The sequence below is a fragment of the Ictalurus furcatus genome, chromosome 13, assembly GCF_023375685.1.
Source record: "Ictalurus furcatus strain D&B chromosome 13, Billie_1.0, whole genome shotgun sequence".
Classification (NCBI taxonomy): Eukaryota; Metazoa; Chordata; class Actinopteri; order Siluriformes; family Ictaluridae; genus Ictalurus; species Ictalurus furcatus.
The window spans coordinates 13247185-13272338 of record NC_071267.1 but is presented as its reverse complement, the minus strand read 5'-3'; the positions used below and the strand labels follow the sequence as shown (position 1 = coordinate 13272338).

At 39.4% G+C, this 25154-nt stretch overlaps 1 protein-coding gene across 3 annotated transcripts; it reads right to left on the bottom strand.

Annotated features, from left to right (window-relative positions):
• Positions 1–317: 317 nt before the first annotated feature.
• Positions 318–23514, bottom strand: etv4 (ETS variant transcription factor 4). Of its 3 annotated transcripts, none has more exons than XM_053639726.1 (12): positions 23147–23514; positions 22379–22469; positions 22123–22170; positions 17439–17492; positions 7465–7591; positions 7137–7334; positions 6320–6612; positions 4560–4628; positions 3858–3905; positions 2701–2873; positions 841–942; positions 318–744 (listed from the first exon to the last, which is right to left on the bottom strand). In XM_053639726.1, the coding sequence occupies exons 1-12, from the start codon at positions 23201–23203 to the stop codon at positions 517–519; spliced, it is 1488 nt and encodes a 495-aa protein (XP_053495701.1). In that variant the 5' UTR covers positions 23204–23514; the 3' UTR covers positions 318–516. The 3 variants fall into 3 exon arrangements, with proteins under 3 accessions (XP_053495701.1, XP_053495700.1, XP_053495702.1); XM_053639725.1 differs by having other exon boundaries at positions 7465–7594; positions 23147–23511; XM_053639727.1 differs by lacking the exon at positions 23147–23514 and adding an exon at positions 22828–23122 and having other exon boundaries at positions 7465–7594.
• Between the last annotated feature and the right edge of the window lie 1640 nt (positions 23515–25154).

The following is a 25154-nucleotide window of genomic DNA, read 5'->3' as shown; positions in this document are numbered from 1 at the left end:
AGTTTTAGTTGTCTATATCAAACAAGACTTCAAGAACAATGGGAAATATTTGCATGAAAGTGGCGTATTTAGTGAAGAGTTTATGCTGCTCACATTTTTGTGAGCTGATATATTAGAGGATTTGCAATATGGCTTGTTTACATATTAAGTTTGTTCATAAAAGAGCCCTTTGTGACTAATTGATCACTGGTTTCTTCCAGCAGGTCGCATACCTAAATCATGCATAATCTCCTCACCTTTGCATCCTGAACACCTATATCACTGAGCTAATGTTCAATACCAAAGTGGGAAAACAGTCTCAGGGTATGGCAGGAATAATAACTGGGTCTTTTTATTAAGCACTTTGCTGAACCACAGGCACGTGTTTGTACTGAATAGGCCGCAGAGATGAGAGGAGGTCCCTAATGATATTAATTTAAACAAACCAAGAAAGAACACCATAGCCTTATATATACAAGTGGATGGGGTTGACATGTGCAATAGGTGCATGGGGGAATATCAGGCCTGTAGGTGGCATTAGTACATGTAGCCTTTGGAGTAGGGCTGAGGGCCCAAGTTGGTGGCAGCGGGATCAGAGGGGTAAGTCACTCCTTCGTCCAAGTGAGACAGTGGCACCGTGTCTTCCTCGTTGACATAACGCTCAAACTCGGCCTTCACGCTAGGCCGCTGATTGTCAGGGAACGCCAGGGAGATCAGTGCCTCCGGCTCACACACGAATTTGTAAACGTAGCGCTCGCCCGCCACCTGAACACAAGAACAACGTCGTGATTAGTTACCTGATACTTTATACATATATAGGTAAATATATTATGTAATAAAAATTGTTACTTTGAATCCTACTTTTTGCATAATTCCTTTCTCATAGTAGTAGCGTAGGGAGCGACTCAGTTTGTCATAATTCATGGCTGGACGGTTCTTCTGCATCCCCCAGAGCCTGGCGACCTAAAATAAAGAGAAGCACAAATGAATGGTTTTAGATGAGCTTTTGCTGTGGGAAATTCTTCACACATGTAGCTTTAAAGTTATTACAAACTTATATGTGCTCTGCCTTTTTTTTTCTAAGCATGAATGAAAATGGTATTGCAAGTCAATGGTGAAAAGACAAGATTCTGCAGAGCAGTGTCTCTCACTGCTAATTACTAGCTGTAAGATTTTCAGAGTAGTCTCAGTCTGTAGGAAGCACAAGTGAGTAGCAGCAACAAGTGAATGAACCATGATTAGTTCCAGTATTAACCAAATTTCCAAGAAAAGCTACCACCACCACCACCCACACCTAATCCCAATGTTAATCATTCATTAATCATTCATAGATTTCTTATGAATCTGCATTTAAATGACATTTTCCTTTACATACATTTCTATAATGTTTAAATATTACACTGTTACAAGTATGCGATCCTAATGACACCCGCAGCGACAAGTGCTGTGATATCATCCCATCACTAGAGGGCATTACTGACTGTGTCTTGTTTTAAACTCTATTTTTAAATGTCCGTCTAAAGAAGTTTGGACATTTCTAGATGCTTCTTTTTTCCGTCACCAAACTGACTCTTATTTTACCCAGAAATCCTACATTGTGGGAAAACCCTCACTTTCTCTGTACAACCCGACATGCCAATGCAATACTGTAGCAGACTTAAGCATCTGTCAATTATTTCTTCATACATTAGTAAAACATACTCTAAAGTCTTAACAGTTCAACAAATGCTACTCGAGACTTATGAGGCTGTCCCCGAGGTGCTTGTTTTGTCTCATTTCTATGAGAGCTCCCAAGTCTAATTGGCATAGTAATACCCCAGAACTAATGAATGATTAATGCAGTACAGTAGAGCTGGCCTGATGGAGGCATCTCTGTGTGACCGTCTGCTGACTCATGCTATTTAGCTGTCTACTGATCACAGACAATGGGAGGTTAACATTCATGCCTCAACCACAACAGCTTGCTTTGACTCGGCCAAAGTGGAGGTCTGTAATATTTGGTAATGGAGCCACACTCCATTTTGTTTCCCTCTGTCGTTAAGTGAAGTAAATAATGCATGGCTGCTAATGGAGGCAGGCTTTGCGTGGGTGGGTAGGCCCTGGGGAACAGCATGCTGAACACAGGAAAAATGTCTTCATTTTCAGATGAACAGCTGAAGTAAATTTACTTACAAACACAATATCTATAAGATGCGCATGAAGATTTCAGTGATAAATCCATTTAAAAAAAAAAAAAATCTAACAATATTTTAAAACCAATAATATTTTAATAGACTTTTTTAAAACCAAGGCAACTAAAGACGTTTGCATATTTTACTGCATCAAGTCCAGGAGTCTTGGCCTGTCACTTTGAGACATTGCGAAATAACAGTATCTGTACTAGGTCATATGATTCGTTCATCTTCAGTAATTGCTGTATTCTGGCCAGGGTCATGGTGGATCCAGAGCCAATCCCAGGAACACTGGGTGTGAGGAGGGCATGTACCCTGGATGGAATACTATGTGCACACATTCACACCTGGGGGAAATTTAGAGAAGTGAATCCACCTACTGGCATTTTTTTTTTTGGACAGTGAGAGGAAACTGGAGAACCCAGAGGAAACCTACACAGGCACCATGGAGCTGTGAGGCGACAATCCTACACATTGCTCCATTTTGCTGCCCCATAACTCAAATTGTTTACATCAAATCAAAGGCACAGGTGATCCAGCAAGCCCTCACCTCTTCTGGCTCAATGAGTTTGAACTCCATGCCACGACCGGTCCAGGCAATAAAGTGTGCATTGCCAGGATCATCCAAGAGAGCTACCAGAAACTGCCAGAGCTGCAGAGAGCCACGCCGCTGATAGGGGGCGCCATCACGGAACACACTGCTGCCCTCCTGTTTCACCTCACCTAAGCAAAGAGAGATATGATAATTAACCCAGTGGACAATGTTGCTTACTGGCCATCTATCACCATGTCTTTTTGTGGCTGAAGTATTTTTTTTTTATATAATCTCACCTATAAAATTCTAGGATATTCATCAGGATTTGTTCAGAATGAAAACTTATTTTCTATCATTTTTAAATACTACTTCTGTTCACTTAACCAACATTGTTTAATATAGTACATTACTTAACATGAACAAATGATGTACTTTAACACCAAATGTAACATCTTCAGCATCTTCATCCTCTTTATTTAACAAAGTAAAACTTGTATTAATAGATTTTTTTTAATAAACCACATAATCAACACAAAATGTTGGTTTTTTTTTCAGCTAGACTTCTTTCAGACCTAATAACTAATGTATGCTAAGCACAATGTAACCAGTCGCGATAACAAGAGTCCATTTTTACATTTAAAACATTTCAGATGTCTAGAAAAGCTCCAGACATCAAGCAGGAAGGACAATACTGACAATTTTTGTTCCCATGACACATTCAGTTCTTCTTGATATTAATAATACTGTGCTTAAGAAAATCAGACCGTGAGAACTAAGGCTAAATGACAACTTGATGGTGCTTCTACCAGTTTAGCCAGTGAAATGATCTACAGCTATTTAAGACCCATCAATCACCCAGACCATGGGAACTGGCAGCTCTGTTTCCTTCAACAGGTCACAAGAGCCTAGGACATCATCAAGCATGAGAAACTATAGTGTGTGACCCAGTTCAAGATAACACAGACCGCTTATTGTGTAGGAGAGTATTGAATGCTTTTAAACAGTAGATGATGTTACAGAGAAAGAACTAGAATGATTCTTGTCAGTGTAAAGGGTTGTGCTTCCTTTCCCATAGTATTAGGCTGCATTGTCTTCTACTGTGATGCAAATGTCAGTGATAGTGTGAAATGGAGATTTTTTAAATTAATGTGACGTGCATATGCTTGACGTACCTTCAAATTTCTCTGGAACAACGCGGGCGTCACTTTCAAACATGTAGCCTAAAAACGGGACAAAGGAGAGTGTGATTTCACTGGATTGAGTAATGTTTTTGTAGCAGTTCAGGGTTGAAGACAAGCTAAACAGAAAATAAAATATTTAATGGCAGTCATTAGAAGAAACCATTTCTGTCTGCCTTCTAAAAACACGCAAGATAATGACATAATTGTACAGTTTCATAGCCATTCAACTACTACTGGGCATGTCAAAAGATGGAGCAATTACATTATCATTAGCTTTTAATGTACTAGGCTTTCAGTAAAGGAAGTGACTAAATGTCTATAATTAATTCCCTATATAAATCCCTCATTAAGGAGTTGCTTGGGACCGAAATGACTCAAAATGGTGCGACAAATGTTCTGGGTGAGCAAAGAAGTGGGTTATTTTTCTTTGCTGCAGGAAAAATACTGGCCTTGTCCAGTAGTAATATTTACCCTGGACTTCATCAAGCAGCAGAGAGACGTGTGCTGGTGCCAGTGGAAACAACGACCCGCTGACTTGGTTAGCCAATGACCGCACAGCACTGGCCAATCCTAGCCAACTATGACTGATGAGTGTGAGACACACACCTCCTAAACATGAAATTTTGTCTGTGCCTTCAGTGAAGATAGGCACTAAAATTCTTCAAATAGTAAGCAGTGATGGCCATACATTACCTTCATTGTTGTGCTGGGTACTGGGGTAGCCTTCATTGTGGTGGTACATGGAGGTGCAACCAGGCACATCTGTAAGGCATAACAAAGGGACATGGCCTTGAATTACAACCTTAGGCCTCATATTGCTCATCTCAAAATAAAATCTGCACCCATATCATTCTGTTGGAATGACGTTTGTGAATCTGCTGATGCGATAACATCCATCTCTGAATGCATCAAGGACAAAGGCTAGATTTATCATATCACCTGTCAACCATGATCTTTCAGATCCATGACCAACAGAAGCATAATGACACATCAATATCATTATTATTGTTGTTGTTATTATGGCAATTGATTTCCTCCCAAGCTTAGAGCCTATTAAACCACTAAACAATCAAAACAAGCTCTGTCTCTGTCTCAGCATGAGTAAATAAGTACTAGGGAGGGTGTAAGGTGGAGCAGCCTTGCGTCTATATAGTTACTCATGCTTGGGGAATGTAGTGGCACAGGCCAAGATAAGATGTCACAGGGGAAAACAGAGTTCTTGCTTCAGAGGTTAAAGAGCTACGTCTCTTGTGAAGCTAGCAGCTTTGCTACTGTGTATGCTCCTCTGTTGCTTTCTTCATTTGAATGAATGCTATGTGAGAATATTTATCATACTGAGGAGAGCTTTCTGATTGTTTGAAGAAAATTTTGGAAATTAGACAGTTTTACCCACTCCTCTTGGGCAGTTATGCTGCACTGCAGCCACAACAGCTGGCTAGATTAGGACTGGTGTTTCTACTGATAAACTGTGGGGCATCCTAGATAGCACATAATATCCATGGATAAACATCCTTCTTCTGATGCCTCATGCTTCCCAATTTGACAGAATTCTTCAATTTCCAATCATGACTCATTCATTCAAATCATAATCATAAATTCATTCTCAAAATTGGAAACATTGAAGAGAACTACAATGACACCAATTCATATGTTCCTTAGTTATTGTTAGAGTTATGACTGTAACTTTGTTTGTTTGAATGCACCCTGTGGCGTTCTGGAGAAGAACAAAGAAGCTAAAACACTGCTGGTTGTGATCTGTCCCCAATAAGTGTATGTCCATGCAGTGTCAGTGACACAGCACGGAGATTGCACTGGCTTACATGGTGCAGTAAACGCTAAAGCTGCATGTGGATGGTCTACTTTTTCCTGCATCTACCTCACTCTGCCCTGCCCCCTGGCCTCATACTCATGCCCCCTTCCCACCACCATTGCAGCTCACATTACCACCGCTACGCTTGTTTTTCCATTATGAGTTCATCTGCCTGCAGAAAAAGGAAGCTGCTGCTGCAACCTAACACCATGAAGCACTCCAATGGGGATTCTAGTCTTTCCAGTGCCCTCCATTTTCTCAATGAAATTCCTATGCCTTACTGCCTTTCACGAAGTTGAGGAGAGGCTGCGTGGTGAAAAGACGGAGAGGAGAATAAATAGACAAATACAGTTGAGACCTTTAAAAAATATCATGGATGTGGAAAAGAGAAATGAAAAATTAAAAAAGATACAGAGAAAAAAGGGGAAAATGGCTTTGAATTCATTGCTTACAGTAGTGGTCTCAAACATCTTTACTCTTAGAGAGCGATGAGATACACAATGCTTTTAATGGATCTCAGCATGGTAAGGTTAATGCATGAGTAATACTTAGTTAAGGCTTCCTGGTCCCTTTGCTTTTCTTCCAGTAATGTGTTTTGTGAGTTATACCCATTCCTCCATACTGTACCACATGATACACTCACCAGGCTCATAAGTGTAGTCAGTGGGTTCCTGCTTGACCATCATATGGGCTGGAGGGAACCTCTGAGGGGCCACTGTGCCCATGTGGGCTGCTCGCTCATACAGTGGGTCCAAAAATTCCTGCTTGAAGCTCTGCTGGAGGTAGGGCATGCAGGGGTCTGAGTGCTGTCTGTGGTACCCACTGTTACCCCCAGTGCCTGCACCTCCTGCAGGGGTAGAGGGCATACGCTGCAGAGTTTGACCTGGAGGTCCAAACGGGGCACACATCTCCCCTGAGCCTGTTGGAAAGCTGGAGCTAGAACGAGTAAACCAAGGCAAATCTTGAGCCATACGTATATGGAGCAATTGGATTAACACTATAAATATCTCAAGCCATTTGGTATAAGAGGTCCAAAAACAGTTCTATTGACTGGTGTAGTTTTTTGTTATTTTGCATCACAATTCACATAATAACTTATAATTCGCATATTCTGGGATTTGAACACAAAACCTTAGCTGTTGAGCTACCACTACCAACAGAGGTAGATAGTAGTGCTTTGGTACCAGACAATGCTGTATCGTACAGCTATTCATCAAAATCCACCAGTATCTGTACCCTGCTCAAGTAACTATGTCTTTTCCCCAAAACAATAACATACCCATCAAACTAGGTGACATTCTTTTAAATTGTCAGATAGGGACATTATTCATGGAAAGCTAGTGTTCCATAACACAAAACATTAATGATTGTGACAAAATAGAGGATATTTAAGATATGAAGTTTATTTGGTTTTATTTGACCACACATAAAGAAATTGGCCAAAATGCTGTTGGCGTTACCTTGGATTTATGGGGTAAGTCTGGCCATGGCTGGGGTGTGACTGACTGGCAGAGGGAGAGTTCATGTACCCCGTTTCAGGTCGGGTGCCCACCAGTGGTTTTGGGGAGTAATGCTGCATGGGGGACATGGGAGTCCCAGGGCAGGAGCTTTTGGGTCCTGCTGCTGATGTTGCTGCTGCTCTCTTCTGTTCATAGGCACTGTTAAGGCACGTAGCATCACACACCATCCAAACACGTCAATACTATACAATAATCCAGCTGTCTGGCATTAGCCTATTTGAAAGTGAACTTCCTTTAGCACAGTCCTATCATGTGAATGCCTGCTGACCTGGCATAAAGGCACTGCTCTCCACTGGGATAGCTAAAGCTCTGCTTGTGACTGCAGGACTGGCTGGGGTCTGAGCCTGGGCTCTGAGGCTCCTTCTTAATCTTCACCGGTGGGCTGTGGAATGCCACTGCTGTAACACAGAGAAACAGGTTCATTAATAGACACATTCCATCTCGGTCCTCTTAAGCTCAAGGAACAGCCCTGGGACAAATACTTTTGTCTGCATTGGAAATACCAGACTAGTTCAATGACTCCCCAGACCAAAACAGGACCAGAGACATGTGACACACATACATGCGTTCAAACTTCTGTTTAGTTGCTGCTTAGGTCCTCATTCCTATATCACAGCACACACAAAGACACACAAAACACTTATGGCACTCCTTGTGTTGAGTGACACATTCATCTTCTAACTTCTACATCAGACACAACACAGCTATTAACACTTCATAAATATTCACTGTCCTCACAAAACTCCAGTAATGGACAGAATTCGTGTGCCTGCCTTTTAATAATGGTTATAACATTGAAACTCAGGTGAGTCATTACCTGTTTTCAGTGTTAAGCTTTAGAAAGTATGCTCAACCTAACAACAAACATTTTGCTCAAAACACTGGGTCTTTTATGCTTTTCAAATAACACAACACAAAAAAAAATTTAACAGCAAGAATACTGATATCATTTTTGTAAAAAAAAAAAAAAAGGCATTCCTTAGTTTGCCTCATTATCCAAATTACGCCATTATGCAGTCATGTACTGTAACTTAATCCCAATGTCACCTCCTGTGATTTGTCATGATTTGCTCAACTTATCTGTGTAAGATCTGTGTCCTTTATATATCCAAACATTCACATACAACAAAGGGTTGAATTTTGTGCGCAGTAAGCCAACATGCTTCAGAAACAGAAACAACACTTCCCTTGATTTTTTTAAGCATCTTGTTCATCACTTTTACTTACTTCATTAAAAAAAAAAAAACAGTCAACTGTGTTTTTTCACCATATCTCTGATGTGACTGATAAAGAGAGTATGCAATGATTACCAATGGGTCATCATGGAAATGAGCTAATTACATTTTTGTAAGGGTAGTGACACAAAGAATTATCACTGATTAAAATATTTTATTATTATGTTACTTAAATGAATTGTGTTTTTATTAAAACAAATAAACTGCAGTGGTGCAGGATCCACATAAATAATTCCCAGGACTCATACTTTTCACATCTGAGATTCTGCAAAGTAACATTTCACTCGACTAAACTAAACTAAAATGCAACTAAAAACTTAGAATATCTGACTTCCAGCTTGAAACAACAAACTAAACTCTGAATTCCTGTTTGAAAAGTCATCAAGGTTTCCTCAACCCAAAGTTCAGCATGTGATGTCATATCAACATGGCTGCTCATAGCATCAGCAGTAAACACCTTCTTATTTTTTACATTGGTCATACTGTAGTATATACTAGTATTGCTATAGCTCAATCAGCATACAGACATATTAGCCTGTTAAATCCATAATACTGGCTATACAGTTCACTGTTTTGAGCAGGTAAATATACATCATTTATCACAGTTAGCTTGGTAGATTTTTGCTAACAAAAGACAAACATGTTTTTCCCACTTGGTAGCTCGAAAGCATGTAGGTCAAAATTGACATAATTCCAACTTGAATGCAGCATTAGTACTGCTTACATATGATGATATCATTGCAAAAATTTTTTTTTAAAAAGTCAACACATTGGTGCTAAGCAGGGAGTCACTGAGACAATTTGTAATACTTCGTTTTGTTGCTTGTCAAAGCATATCACTGATGACAAATTAATAATGTTAGTAACAGTCCATATTCAAGTATACTTTTCATGGCCAGACCTAACAAATAGCCATTAAAAGCTGTATTTCCTTCCAAGAGTAACCTGTCCATCTTGTGTTAAAATAGTCTTGTCAGTGGAATAGCCACTGAGCAGGCTCAGCATGCGTGGGGCCTGGGTCTGCACAGCAGCACTGCACTGCTGTTTATTATTGGAGTGGAGCAGACACAGCTCTCAGACTGTGCGGTACAGGATGTTTTTACTGGGCCGCTCAGAGTAAACAGCAGCAGTTGTGCTCCTCCAGCTGAGCCCCAGCCTGTGTTTATAGTTGTTTATGTGTTGATTGTCGTGGGCGCAGACCTGACCGAACAGGCACGGCTCAGGTAATTACACATTACCACTAACGGACAGAAAGAGGAAGCGTGAAAAGGCCTATTCTTACTATAATACTGCAACAAAATTAACAGCCCTCCCACATGCATCAGACAGAGAGAGAGAGAGAGAGAGAGAGAGAGAGAGAGAGAGAGAGAGATGGGTGATTGGAGATAAATGAGTGCCATCTCCCTATTTTCCCATGCTGGGCAGGGTGACGAGGAAATGTTGGCTTAGGATAGAGCTCAGAATGGATTACAGAGTATTTAAAATGGCTTTTCAGACAGGGATACAATGGGTTAAGCATTTTAATCCACTCAGCCCATAAAAATGTGCCATAAAGTCTACAACTTTCATAGGGCTAACAAACCAAGAGACATATTCTGATAGAAATAAACTACAAATATGCATAAAGGTATTTCAGCAACTCTCAAAGCAGTTGAAATTTAGGATGAAAGTTGTTCAGGATTTAAATAATTTTTACTCCTGTTCTGAGCTATTGTGTACTCCTTTTTGACAAAATCAGAAACAAGTTTATGCATTAAAAAAATGCATATAAAAAAAATTACATGCATCAACTTACAATAAGAATTATACTACATTTTGTACCTGTAAAATGTCAAACCGTGGCCGATTAATCTAAACAAGTGTCATGGTTGGAAGAAATCCTCGAGAAAATATAACATTATCAAGACGTTTCCTGCTGCCATTAAACCTGCACTGAGTTTACAGACCAGTGGCAGAAGAGTAAACAGAGATGTGACACTAAAGGTACTTTGTGTTATACTTTTCCTGTCCTCTTTTGGTGGTAATTTGACGAAAGCAGCCAGTCTCTGGTTTCTCTCTTTTTGATTCATTTAGAAGTTACATCACATTTCCTCAAATCCACTCATATTTCATGGGTTTTGTTTCTTGTAAGAGAGGAAGGAGGGTCATGAACTTGAATGCGGTGTGTGACATCTGTGTGAGGTGTTTAGATATTCTTGATCGTATACTGTACACAGTACATACATAGAATTTACTGCAGATTTGCTGCAGGCTAATTTTTCCCAAATACACATACAAATTTGAATCTATGAAGTACATAGGCAGCATTTTTAGATATATTTTATTATTTACTCAGTCTCGATCTTCTGATTAAAGTTACAAACTCAACAGTTGACATGACAATTTTGTCGTTACTTAGCATTGACACCTCTCTCCAAGAACCACACATATGTGTGAAAAACCAGTAGCATTGTGCGTAAATGACAAGAGTGGCTCTCCGTTCAGAATGGCTCTAAAGAGGACCTGGACTTTACATATGTAAATAGCATGCTTCAGAGGAGAGGAACAGGGAGGTAAAGGGGGATGGTCATGGTTGAGTACTTTAGGAAGTGAGGATCATTATGGAAAGCCATTCAGACAACTCCCACCACAAACAAATCTCAGGACCTCGATACCCCCACTCCCACCACAGACAAAAAGACAGCCACCAGCTGTGACAGATGGAGGCATCATTGGCTCCACGAAAAAGCCTCTGCGGTTCTGACTTGTGAATTTGTCCCAACATGAATCCTATTACTGATTGAGCGTCCAAAAATCATACAATGTTTGGCCAGTTTTTGAAATTTGTATAGTAGCATCCTGGTGTATCGTTCCCTTAGTGGGATGTATTTAGAAATTCTAAATACTCTCGTTACCATACTCTCGTTTATAGTAAGTTTGAATAGGATGCTAAACTCTAGAACTGTGCACTAAAACTTTTCTAAGCCAAAAATATTTTTCCTCTGTGCTGAACCTCAACACCAGTGAAGATCTGGACAGTTTTAAAACATTGTATATTCATGTCAGGATTACTTCCTGCACGTTTTCAGTTCATGACAGCTGCAGACAAGGCCAACTCCTAAATATCTCAACAGGTACAGTGATTCACCGATTATGGTACGTTTATATCACAGGGACTATAAACACATTGCAGTGCACAGAGCACTGGCCAGAACATGTGACAGCTGCAGGCTGAAATTTGTTACAGCGAAGGAGCCTGAAAAAAACAAGAGCAAATGAATAAGTAAACATGGTGTTTGATAAGATATAATTCAGTCCAGCATTTGTAATGGACTGTGACTTTGTGTTTGAACCAATATTCGGAGAGTGAATATTCCTTTCCCCATGTTGGTGTGTTTGAGGTATTGTTATGATACAGCCATTACTCTGAGCTGACAGGCTGGCTGGTTAAGATATCTGCCTTGTACCCCACTGGGCAGCTCCAGTTAACAGTGATGAATCAATGAAACCAACCAGGCTACCAAATGTGAAAGAAGGACTTTAAATGATAAAATGGAGGTATTGATTTTTGGTATCCCACTTAACACAGTGACCCATCTCTCTGGAAACTGTGGCTGTCAAAGCCTATACACCAGGCTGTGAATATAATGGTGATCTGAGTGTGTTATGGGTGACAATCACAGCTGTCACAACTTGTCTAGGCAAAACACTTTCAATGGAAAGACAGCAACTTGCCAAGATGAGGGTTTAGATATGAATAGAAGATTTGAAGCATATTGTTCATCATGCTGTTCATTAGATTGGGGCTTGGGAAATACTTCAAATATGAGTCAAGCACTGGCAGAAAAACTCTATTTCTAGATTGGGGTCTGGAAACATTGTTTGATTTTACTTAGGTTTTTTTGTGTATTCATTCTGTTTTTGTATGTAACTCAATCTTCAACAACACAATCAGTGGAAAAGTCGCGTAAAGAAAGAGGCACGAAGAAAATGAGTGGGCTTCAGAGCTTTTAGGGAAACAAGTCTGCCATGTCCACAGAGCACAGGAACATGTGCTGGACATGTGGTGCTCAGGTCAACAAGCGGAAACAGAGCTCATCTCTCAGTCAGAGAGAGCACAAGATCTGGCTCACCTTTAAACTGTACACTGTTTTTTTTCTCCACCACAAGGTTTGTATATCACTTTCACTGGTCTGCTGATATTGAGATTCTCACTGAGAACACTACCATATTGTATATACCATGTGCTATTTATAAGATTGCAGAAAAAATGACTGTAGTAGAAAACAGCAAGCAGTGCTAGCAAAAATCAACATCGACCCGTCATTTACTTCGTAAACTCACTTTTCTTCATGGGTAACAATGTTCATAAGTTAATGTCACAAACAATAAGTGTGAAAGTAAATTGATGCAATGTTACAGAAATTGTGCGGCCATGGGTTTTACAGTCATTGTGTGCATGTGACGAGAGTGATGCATGTTGCCAAACTCAACAGTTTCACTTCTCTTTACAGAGGATGAATGAGCCAGATGGACTTGGTTTACTAGAATACAGAACTTTTTCCACCACCATCTCATATGAACTCATTAAGATATGAATAAAAATAAACATGGGAAAATGTTTGACCTTTTAGAAGAATACTAAGATTAAACAGAAGAAAAAAAAACAAGAACAAGAAAGGTTAGTGTGGAATGATGTAATCTTACGCAACATGGGTGTTGTAATGGGTGAATGTGTTTGTGTGTGTGTGTGTGTGTGTGTGAGAGAGAGAGAGAGAGAGAGGACAAGAAATAGAATGTGTGAAGGTATATGTAGAAGGAGTAATTAATCTCCCTTCCCCCTATCCCAAAGCTGTCCTCTTTAAATGTTTAATGCACTTATTGATTTCTCTCTCATTGCAGAAATTATATAATGAACCACATGGTAGAGATATCCATTCAGAGCAGTGATGTGCGGCAGGGAAAAATGGTCTCCTTATCTCCTGAGAGAGATAACACATGCCCATCGAATTCCTGTCAAACTCATGAGAAATACATTTCTACCAAGACCCTGCTCACTCTCTCTTCCAGTCGGGTTTGTAGTCTTAATTCTAATAGTTTGCATAACAGAGACACTGAGCCTGATTCCAGCTGTCGCTCATCTACACTTAGGATCGACTGATCCATCATTGCTTTTCCAATATATGACCTGGCCTGTGTCCGCAGAAACGTGAAGGCCTGCCTAAATAAATGGGGACAAAACAGAGTCAGAGGAAGTATCCCATCTGCATTTTAACACACTTTAACAAAGCCTGTCCATCTTCTGCATCAATATGACCTGTCAAAACACAGAAATACAGCTTCCAAATGGTGGTCATGACAGTGGTTTGATTCCCCAGCAAAGGCCTCCTGTTCTCCTCACTCCTCTCCTGTGTGTTGTTAGATATATGGCTGCCTTGTTATCATTAGTACTCCCCCACCATTTCTTTTTTCTTTCAGCAGCAGAAAGGAGGGGAACAGGAGGGGGGTGAGCAGTGAGCAGACTACGTCCTGGGCTGGTTTGGGGTTTGCATTCTCCTCGCTCTGTGCCCTCCCTTTCTCCAGCCCTCTCCTTCTGGCCCAGTGAACACACACACACAAACACACACACACACACACACACACACACACACACACACACACCACTGTCCATTCAGCGTGCTATACCTCTGCTTGACTGAGCTTGAGGAGGATGTTCCAGCCAAAGCTATGTCCACAACAGTTACAGGAAATATTTTTCATCCAAACATGGGGATTACAGTTTGTTACAGTTTACAGTTCCTAGTGTAAGCATTTTTTTTTTTAGATTTATAGATTCATTTAACTTTACATTTATTGGCAAAAATAGTAACTAGAAATATTTTAGTTACTTCTTAGTGTAAAACCAAAGGAAGGCAAAAGGAAAGAAGGTATAATGGAAAGCAGAAAGAAAGAAAGAAAGAAAGAAAGAAAGCATTACTTGCTTTCGGTCACTACTTATTTTTGGCAGCTGGATTCATGAATGGTGATCCCGATTTCCCTCAGTGTGCTGCCTCAGCCAGTCCACACAACTAGCTCATTCATACAAATGTGTGGCTTAAGCATGCATCGTGTGTGTGTGTGTGCATGTGTGCGTTCGTGTGCCTGTAAATGAGTTGTTTCTCTGCAAAAAGTAAGGGAAGTGAGGGAGGGGGGGGAAGGACCAGCCCTCTCTACGGGATCGGACGAGTGCTTTCTGCACAATTCTGCCAGTTGTGAGGATGTTTTTGCAGACTTGTTGCATAGCAGCTGTATTTTGGAAAGTTGAGCGCCTTCTAGCAGTACATTTCCTTAGAGGAGGAACCAGGGGATTGTACGACATGAAGATTCAGTGACATGACCAATACTACAGGAGAGCAAACAAATGGCAACACAACTTTTATACTGTACAAAAAGCCACATTCAGAGAACTATGCTCACTGCACTGACCAAATTCTCACAGTCTTTCTCTCCATGGTTCCATTTTGATCAAACTCCTTTCTTTGCAAATTTGGATTTATAGCCACAACTGCCTATATAATTACTCCAAGGCACAAAACCAAACAATCAGCCCACACAACACTGCAATTGCAGGATTAGATCACATCTTGGAACATTCAGAGAGACAGAGAGAGAGACAGAGAGAGAGAGAGAGAGAGAGAGAGAGAGAGAGAGGGAGGGAGGGAAGCAGGAGAGAGCAAAACAGATTTTAGCATTTCAACTTGGTAGAGAAACAGGAAAAGGGAGGGGTTAAACCTCCATTCAGAAAAAGGAACCATGAGGGTGGAGCCTGCTGTAGGACATTTTCATGAATGGAGAATGTAGTCTCTGAGTGATAAGTTTTAAAGCCTTGTTTTTATAAGCACCAGGGTTATATTACATAGTCCAAATAAAGGTAAAAAAACAAAAAACATTTTAAGAGTTAAAAACAAATACGACTATTTTTCTAGTCATACTTTTCTAAAATATTTTCGAGAATCACCCAAAAAAACAAACAAAAAAACTAACACCTAGAAAACATGACCCAACTTCTTTAACTTATTTGTAAATTTGACAAGCATCTAAAAGAGAACTTCCCTGCTATCATCCTACTTGGTAAACAAATATATCATGTGACATTTCAAAAGTAACTTCAAGCTATTTGGAAACTTGTATAGCTTGGGTCATACCCTGCTGAGTTCTAGCATGTCTCTAAAAGGAGATTTCCTGGTAAATTTGCTGGTAGATTTTCTGGTAAATTGCTCTCTACATACCCAGTCAGTGGAATGTGCATCTGGAATAAACAAGTGTACACTAATGCAGCAAGCCACAAATTTGGAACACCTATCTTGTCTTTTAAAGGATAACTTTCATCTGCTGTGGAGTTCATTCCAAAACATGATAGCAAGAGTTCACAGATGCTTCATATCAAAGCATGGATAAAGCTGCATTGGATAATTGTAAAAACAAAATGGAGAAGAAATGGTGACAATTTTTTTTCAGCAGTGTGGCGTATTGCACAAGACCATGTCCTGCACAGGAAAAAAGCACATTCTGGCTTTCTCAGTGAACTGTGTGATCACAGTTTCTCAGTTACATTCTTATGCCAACAACCTGAATGAAAAAAAAGTAAATTGGTAAACATATGATTTGATCACAGAGTGTTTTGATGTGCTTACAGACAAAGACACAAGGAGACTGTTCCGAAACATAGTTTACTGACATGATATCCCAAAAAGATAGGGCTTAAATGTCAGACTGCCTTCCGCCATATATGTCACTACAGTACTACCGTACAGTGTACAGTTTCATATCTCTTAAACTGGTGGTTTCAATATACCTCCACCACAGTGACCACAAACATGAGGGAACCCAAGCTTATGTTCACAGACTGGCAAGCATACATATGTTATTACTGCATTATAAGAGTATCAAAGAGTGGGTGTAGCTGTCAATCAAAGCTTTGCTCCACTTAGTTAATATGACGGGACTGACAAGCTGAGCTTCCACTGCCTTCACTAGTAGCTGTCACTGACACACCACACTGTGACAATTGGTTTTTCCCTTAATGGGGTTAAGTAGACATGACCTCTCAATGCCCCAGAGTTCATCCCGACTTCCGCCTTCGCATTGTGGGAAAACAGACAAAAACAATATGTTGTGGGAGCATCTGTCACCACAGGTCAGGTGCATGATGGGGTTAAATAGCAATGTTTGCATACACCAAATCTGCGCTCATGAGACACTGAGATTCCATGCTCAATCCTTTAATGAGCCACGGCTCATTTCAAGTTACAATTTCTGTTACAGGGGAAAAAAGGTTGTTTGTGTGACTCATGCCTTGAACTCTTTAACCTCTTTAAAAAATGCCAGCAGTGTTTCCACAACAGGACTTACAGACCTGCCAACGTGGTGAAGGCCCAACCCATAAGTCTGTGAATGGCTTCGACAAAAGGTCCAGGAGAACTATTTACAGAGTGCACACCCCTCCACAAAACCTGGCACGCCATTGTGTGGAGACACAACAAAAAAGGAAACCAGCTAAAAAAGCAGCCTTGGTGTTGTGCGGTACAGGAATTTGCTTTCCCATTTACACCTCTGACACACACAAAAGGGAATCTTTGTATGCGACTTCTGAATGATCTTTTACCGGTTTCCTGAGCTATTCAATTGAGCCTTTGAAGCACATGCAAATGGAAGGTGCTGTTTAATACGAGTATCCATATGTATATGTTAGAGTAGAAGGTTGTGGATAAAGTGTTTCTCACAGTGGTTCTTACACAGAGTTTCTGGGACAGTCCTATTATATCGCTGATAAACACAACAACCACACCTAAGCCTCAAGCAGCTTCTGAATCAGTCACTCCCAATCTCTCAATGCAGAGTACTAACGTTCTCGCTCTCTCGCTCGCTCTCTCTCGCTCTCTCTCTTTGCCCCCCCTCACTCGCCTTCTCACAGCAATACAAACCTACCCTTTTATTATATTTACATACTGCCAAAGCTTAGCAAAGTTTTAAATGAGGGTTTACTTACAGTTTTCTGAGATGAAGTCAGGAACAAACTGCTCATCACTGTCAGGTACTTGAGCTGTAGTTTTTTGGTTTTTTTTTTAAAAAGGGAAAAAAAGAAAAGACATGCTTAGTACCTGGACCAAGATGAGTACATGCTACAAAAGACAAACATGCATTTGTGAGACTGAGAATGTTATGGTTCTACAAATTATTCTACAATGCATTGTCCTTATAGTGCAGGTGGAGGACCAGAGTCCTAATTTGTCTTTACACAGAGCCATTTGTTGAGTATGAGCAGTAGCAGTATTAGCAGAGGAATAGACTAAGTGTGTCCATTAGGCTGGCCTTTCTCTCCCTTCATCTTCATCTGGGTGAAACCTGAGTTACTGCCTCTGGACAGCCATGTGACCTTCAACTCTACTTTCCTCTGTGCCAGCACTTTTCCATCAGCGGCAGATCAATACTTCAGTTGAATGTTGCATGTGCGTGTGTGTGAATAGTTTGATTAGTACTCAATTCCATCAAATGTACAGTGCACCTTGTTTCATCTTTGAAAACATCTTTGAATATTTGTTACAAGAGTGCTAAAGATACTAATGGGAAAATGGTGTATTCCACTGAGTTATAATTTGCTCACCGGACATTTTACAACACATCCTATTTTGTTTTTAGTCGTATTGTAACATTCATACATAGTTCACTCATTAGAGGACCCACATGTGACTGTCTCTGTGATAATCTATCATTTATAGGCATTCAGAAGCTGTCAAGCTATGTGTCGCTGACTGACAGTCATGCTCTTGCAGCTTACTGAACCAAACTGATAGTGAATCAATACTGGAGCATAGGAACTGATGGCCAAGCTGCCTAACACCATCTGTTTTGGTCAACATCAATAGTGTCTGGTCTTATCTGGCTGATGGACTTTCATAGCTGACTGATGTGGCTAATGTATGGGCAAATCTTATTCAGCATGTGTTCGGCTAAAATAAGAAGTGAAGAGATGTGCTGAGCTTGTGTTCATGTCTAATGTCTCGCTCTGCTCACGCCCACACTGAGGCATTTCTCTGACAATGTTGATGTGGTCAGTTCGATGAAGGGATTCTGGAATTCATCATTGCTTTAAGCCCTACGAAGGCAGACTCCTCATGTCAATTAAGAAGTGCTTAAAGAGAGAAGCTTTACAATGAGAGTGAAGATGTGTTCAAGAAAGTGGTCCTCTGACTTTTTTCATATGATTGCAATGGCATTAGAAAATACATCCTTTATTTCATATAATTCTTGCAATAGAAATTGTACACATTATTATTTAGTATGTAAAAGCATGCTTTAGTAGGAGAAAAATTTACATCTGTAAATAAGAATATTGGACATCCTTAAATCTCTGATTCTTCAAAGGTCATATTAAATTCAACACACAATTCGAGCTGGAGTTTTATATTGCACAATGAAACTTTTTTAAATGAATGTGCGATGAAATGTCACAACGTATCAGTAGCATCTGCATATCAGTAGTATCTGCAGTAGTGCTAAGTTTGCATTTCATGAACTTGCAAAAGAAAATACTGGATCAATAAATGACCATTATTTCAAGGATGGAGAATTGTCTAAAATAATTCCTGCTCCACCTCCCAAAGTGACCTTCAATCACATTTGTTCCAGCACTAGAACAGTAACTGGAGTCTTTCCATGACTTGGATGACTTCAATGAATGATGACTGTGTTCTTTTTACTGGGACAAAATCATCATTCATGGTGATTTACTTTTTGCCAATTAGAAACCTGAATAGATGCGAGCTGCAGACATACTTGTTATGCAAAAGAATCTTTTGTGGTTGCAGGTGCACCATTGCCATTATCACAGTCTACATGCCTTTCTATGGACACAACACACTCTTTTACTCTCCAGTGAGTCTGAAAGAGGAGTGGGGGACACAGAGAACTCCTGGCAGTCGCCCTCTGTTGACATGCAGCCCAGGTAGGACTAAGATTAGACCTCACATTTAGCCAGAATTTATTCAGAAATGTAATAAACCTTAATAATATTGACTGTTAGCCACAGTCAATATCATAAAAACACAAATTAAAAAATGACATCCTTTATCAGTACAATAAAAAAGATTTCCAGACACAAATTTGCATAAGGCATGATATAGGCTTACATTTATGGTCATTGCTGCCACAGTTATCCAGAATGCAAAGAAAAGTAAGTCAGTGTTATAAAATTGTACAGCAACAATCTTATTTAACAGAAAAGACAAGGGGTCTTACTGATCGAGTGTAACTGTACAAAAGTACAAGTGGAATTACACTGTATTACAAAATGTCTTAAATATGCCCTCAATTTAGAAGTCTATACCGCTAAATATACAGCAAAAGCTGATTTTCCTGGACTACTGACTTACTTCCCATTAAAAAGAAATAGTTAATGAACAGGCCCAGTACACGTACAGTAAGAAAGAGAAGCCTGACTGTCATACAGACCTCATGCCATCTTTACTTTCTTCTTAGCCAACGGACTATAAACACGGCCACAAAAAGAGTAATACTGAAACTAAAGCTTATTCGACAACATCCTGTTTGACGAAAATTGCACAGTTTCTCCTTTGAGCATGCTCAGATAAATTACATTAATTTCCTACATATTGCCCCATCCTACTGCTATACTGTAATTCTATTAGACCCACTCAAGTTTTCTTCTTTTGTGCCCTGAGGAGGAGCATAAAGCAGTTTTTCATGAGTCAGAGCCAATATTTGGTCTTCCAGATCAAACAATAAATCATTCAAGCTAGTTTCAACATGCCTTAAAAGGAAAACATGCAACATGTGTAAAGAAAAAAAAAAGCATTAAGAATTGTCTGGACATCAGTGCCTCTGGCTCACTAGTTTCTGGAGCTAAACCGGATACTAACCCGATCTTCCCTCTCCTTCTCTCTCTGTGTATGTGTGTGTCTCAAGTCAGTTCGCTTCCAGGAACGACTTGTCAGCTTTGAAATGCAAGTCAGCACAAGACTGGAAGTGTGTCTGCGCAAGCATGGAGACATGTTTCCTTTTTCTCTGAGGGAGGCTGAATGACTTTTTTTTTTCAGTCAGGCAGATCCTGGGAGGAGCCAGGTTTTTCTGAAAGAGTAAAGGCTAATGACAAGATTCAACAAGCTTCCCCATTCACAAATTTCTTGACCTCATTCTCGCTCTTCCTCTCACCATTTGAGAAAAAGCCCTAAAGCTGCTGTTTTCACAGTGTGGTGAATCATCTACAACCACCTGATAGTAAGCTGTTCACTCAATCCAGTTAAAAAAAAAAAAGCAAATAAAATCTCCCTGGGAGGAGTAACAGACTCAAGAAAATCCAACTACCTTTTTGTCTTTTTCTAAATAAGTTTAATCAATCTGTTAACTTGTTGAAATTTTCAGTGTAGTTTATATACATTTAAAACTCTTCCAGTGAGTACCGATGTTGCAATTTATATGTAGTTCCCTGTCTCTGTCCTAAATGATGTGCCAACTTCACTGTTAGATCCTGTATAATAATTCACATTTGTACACAGCAAGATAACTCCTTTGATTACTATATAATAACTTTGATGTTACTACATCTTATCTTGTTTCAATTAAATCTGGCTGCATCTTTGTGTAGAATTGAGAGAAGATGTCAAACACAACAAGAGTGCATATATTAAATGCTTTTCTCATAACAACAGAAAGTGAAAGTAAAGATGGTAAGAAAGAACTGTGAGGCATAAGTTGCCATAAAGCCCTTTAGCAAAAATCACTCCAAGCATTAATTACAGATTCACGTTGACACGTGGACATTGACCTTGAAGTACAATAGCACACTGTCTGTGTCCCCTTCTCATCCCCTTATCTTCATGCAAATAAGCTGTCCTGAAGAACCTGATATCTTAACATTAAAACAAAGTTTGGTTTGTTCTTTTTGCTCTATTTTGAACTTTACATTCACAAAGTTCATGCTAATGCATAATATCCATACATTTTTAGATTGTGAAAGTTAGGTGATGATTACAATGTCTAAATTCCCTTTAGGTAATTTTTTTATGCATTAAATAAATACAGGGTCAAAAAAGAAAAAAAAGTGCAGTATCAGAGAAGTTAACAAATTAAATAATTCACATAACATGCTGTTGTGTTCATCACTAACCTAAATACTGTAAACTGTTTCTGCCAAGCCACATTTCACCTATTTGTCTCCTGACCATGCAGCTGTGATGCTATTTATTTGCATTAACTGTAATCACCCACTACTGTTTGGACATTTGGTTAACTTAGACTATAGTCTAAGTACCAGATCCATGTATAAGAACCAGATATTGTATAATGAGAAAAAACAGCTTTAAAAACCTATGTAGAACCAAACATTAGCTAAACACTACCAACTGTCCATTAATAATGAAATAAGCTGGGTAAGATGTACTATGGTATCAGATTCATACCCGAGTTAAAATCCCATTTTCTCTCAGATAAAATAGACACTAGACACTGGCCGAGAGTCAAGGAGATCACGTTTCAATCTATGTTGAACTATGCAGCCATTCATCTAATCAAAGGAGCCATTCCTTCTTGGTATATAATTTATGCCGTCTTTGCCCAAAAGCAAACAGACATGGCTATACCCAGGTTATACTTGACAATTCCTAATTGCCAGCAGAAGCATTATATTTGATACACAAAGAAAATGCCGATCTCACCTTCTGTGAGCCATGTCTCCTGAAGCTGACTTAAATCTTGAAAGAGATCTACGGGTGTAAAAACAAACAAACAAACAAACGAAAACAATATTCAGACTCTTCAATGAGTGGAAAATATCAACTTGTTTAAAGGTTACTTGAGTATTGTTGAGTTACAATTATTCTTTGGAAACAATAAAACAAACATGTATATTTCCTGAGTCTAATGCCCAAATAAAGGCCACAGTAAGTTTCCTAAACTCGCTTGTTACTTTACCTTCAGATTCCTGAGGGGGTAATTCGGTGTCCATGTATTTCCTTTTTGCTGCCACCAACAGTCTATTTAGGGGCCCATTTCCTTGCGACCTCTGGAAAACACCAGGAATATTATGTAAGCGGAAATGTATACACGTGGAAAAATTATTTTGTCATTACGGCATCATACATGAAGGTCAGTTTGTACTTGTAGACAAACATGTAACATTTGAATACAGTAGATAATACTTTTCACATATAAATGTTAAACATTTAAATCTGCCATAATCTAGGTTGTATTGATACCCAAACTGATTCTTATTAGGTAGACCATGAGGTGCTTTCAATAGCAATACCACCAACTATCAATATCTAAGTGTTCAGTTTAGTTATAATAATTGAGTCAGGTCAATTATTATTTGAATTGATTCAATTCCTGTAGTTCAAAGATCCCTGAATTTTCATACTGACCATCAACGTAGCTAATGAAGAGACAGTTTCTCTGGAGAGGCGTCATCATGCACGCGCACCATAATTCCAATTATAAACAACAACTTTTTGAACTAACTGCAACAGCTAAGCTATAACTATACACAAAACAAACCGCAGATTAAAAACATTATTGTAATTAATAAGTAATACATTAGTTTCAGTGAGTTATTTAGGTTCAAACTCCGAGCAGTTTTCCATCGAAGTGCTGCGTAGCACACACAGACTAGCACCAAAAAGGAGCGCAGCAGCAGCAGCGCGCGCATTCCGCAAAGCTTTACACTAATAAAGCCGTACTTACATTTGCTAAAGTGTAAGGCACTTGCTGATCTAAATATCCATCCATGTTACAGTCCATGCGTTAACTGTTCGCGCTCATTGAGGCGGTGTGGAGAAAAATCGGAGCAGCCTGCACGGAGAGAAGGCAGTGGGACAAACGCGCACACACATGCACACACACATACACCACACACACATGCACACACACACGCACACGCGCGCGCGCGCACACACACACACACACACACACACACACACAGACAGCGGGAGTTGTGAATGGGGCGTCCAGAAGGCTGCATGCGTAATGAGCTCCATTCACAAAACACACTCACACACACGCAGCGCTTGCAAACCCCTAGCCTACTGTAGTTAGCTTAGCGACATGCAGCCAGGTAATATAAACATGTCGTGCTTATCATGCTTCTGTTGAAGCAAAACGTCCTTTCTACTTAGTTGTTGTTGTTGTTTTTGTTGTTGTTGTTTTGGAATATTACGATGTTGTGTAGAATTGTTTTGCAAAAGTGCATAAAGGATAATCCTGCTCACTAAAGCAGGAAAAAATAACGAAGAAACATTCCTAAACTGTTTATATTTAAGTGTGAATGCAAAGCGTGTCTAGATAATTCAGTTTACATGATGGAAACCGTATTAACAGTTTTAACCGTAACATGTATTATTTACGTGTCCGGATGGCACACGTAGACCTAAATAATTTAATGAAAAACTTTACTGTTTTCTTTACTGTTGATTTGGATAGGAGCTACTTCTCTGGCTTTCGGATGTCCGCTCAGTCGTAAAGCTTCCTGATTGGTGGATTTCCTCTTTCAGGAGCTCAGATTTCTCTCTTTGTCCTAATGAATGGTTTTACTTGTGAATGAAACCTCGACGCCTTCCTTTGCACCAATCAGATTCGAAACTGTACCAAAGCCTAGCAACGGTGGGGCGGGGTCTGTATCTACCTGACCAATCCATGATCGGGAACCCAAGAGTTTTCCTTCTAGATTTTGCAGTTGTTTTTCATTCACAAAAAGGAAGGAGAAAGTGGAGGGAGGGGGAAAAAAACTCCATTCATAAAAAAAACTTGCCCTGGCATGAATGTACGGAGTTGTTTTCGCTCTATTAACAACAGACACGGCTGGGGGGAAAACAGCACGAAGTCCCACTTCAACAAGAATGTACTGCATTAACTAATCTGAACGCTCTCGAGTTACTGACAAGAGTTTAGCGCCAGTAGAGATTAAGATATTTTCACAATGAATTAAAAAATTTTCAAGTTTCATTTAGACTTTTTTTTCGCTTTTAATTAGCTCGAGCTGCTGGGAAAGAAGTGTTTACAATAAGTGTTTCTTGTAAATAATTGCTGAACGTAGGATTTCTACTTCATATTTGCGTCTCAAATTGACTCAGACTAAAAAGAAGAGTAGAGCAGGGGTAAATGGTTGAATTATATAGCCCTAATAGATTTTTTTTTGTCAGTTTTGCTGATATATATTGTTGCCATACATATTAAAAATATGTATATATAGTATATCAACAGTATACTGTAGTATAGTTACTTACTGTGAAAGTACCCATTCAGAGTTACATTTTCAGACTTACATTTTCTTTAATTTTATATATATATATATATATATATATATATATATATATATATATAGAGAGAGAGAGAGAGAGAGAGAGAGAGAGAGAGAGAGAGAGAATATATTAGCTTTAAGCAGTATGTTATGATATTGTGCTTAGTTAAACACCGTTACACTTAGTCACAGCACATGACTAAACGACTTGAGGCAAGCACTGTATTTAAACACGACAGTTAATGTGACTACATTGAAAATGATGTCGGCCAGTTTGACAAAATAAAATGAAAGGGCGGTTATCTGTTTGTTTTATTTAGGAAGTACACTGATGCAACCTAATAGTGTAGGTCTCACATTATCTTATCAGTTCTGCAAATTTCACTTAAAACTGCTGACAAAGATGGGGCTGTTGAAACTCATGCCATATATTTTTTTAAAGATTTAATGGTTAAA

Bases quoted from the DNA above. Each gene is read 5' to 3' on its own strand.
- etv4 (XM_053639725.1), bottom strand. From the start codon at position 23,203: ATGGACTGTAACATGGATGGATATTTAGATCAGCAAGTGCCTTACACT. The intron at 22,171-22,378 runs GTAAAGTAACAA...TTACACCCGTAG, and splicing joins ACCCCCTCAGGAATCTGAAG to ATCTCTTTCAAGATTTAAGT. The intron at 7,335-7,464 runs GTCAGCAGGCAT...GTGCCTTAACAG, and splicing joins GAGCAGTGCCTTTATGCCAG to TGCCTATGAACAGAAGAGAG.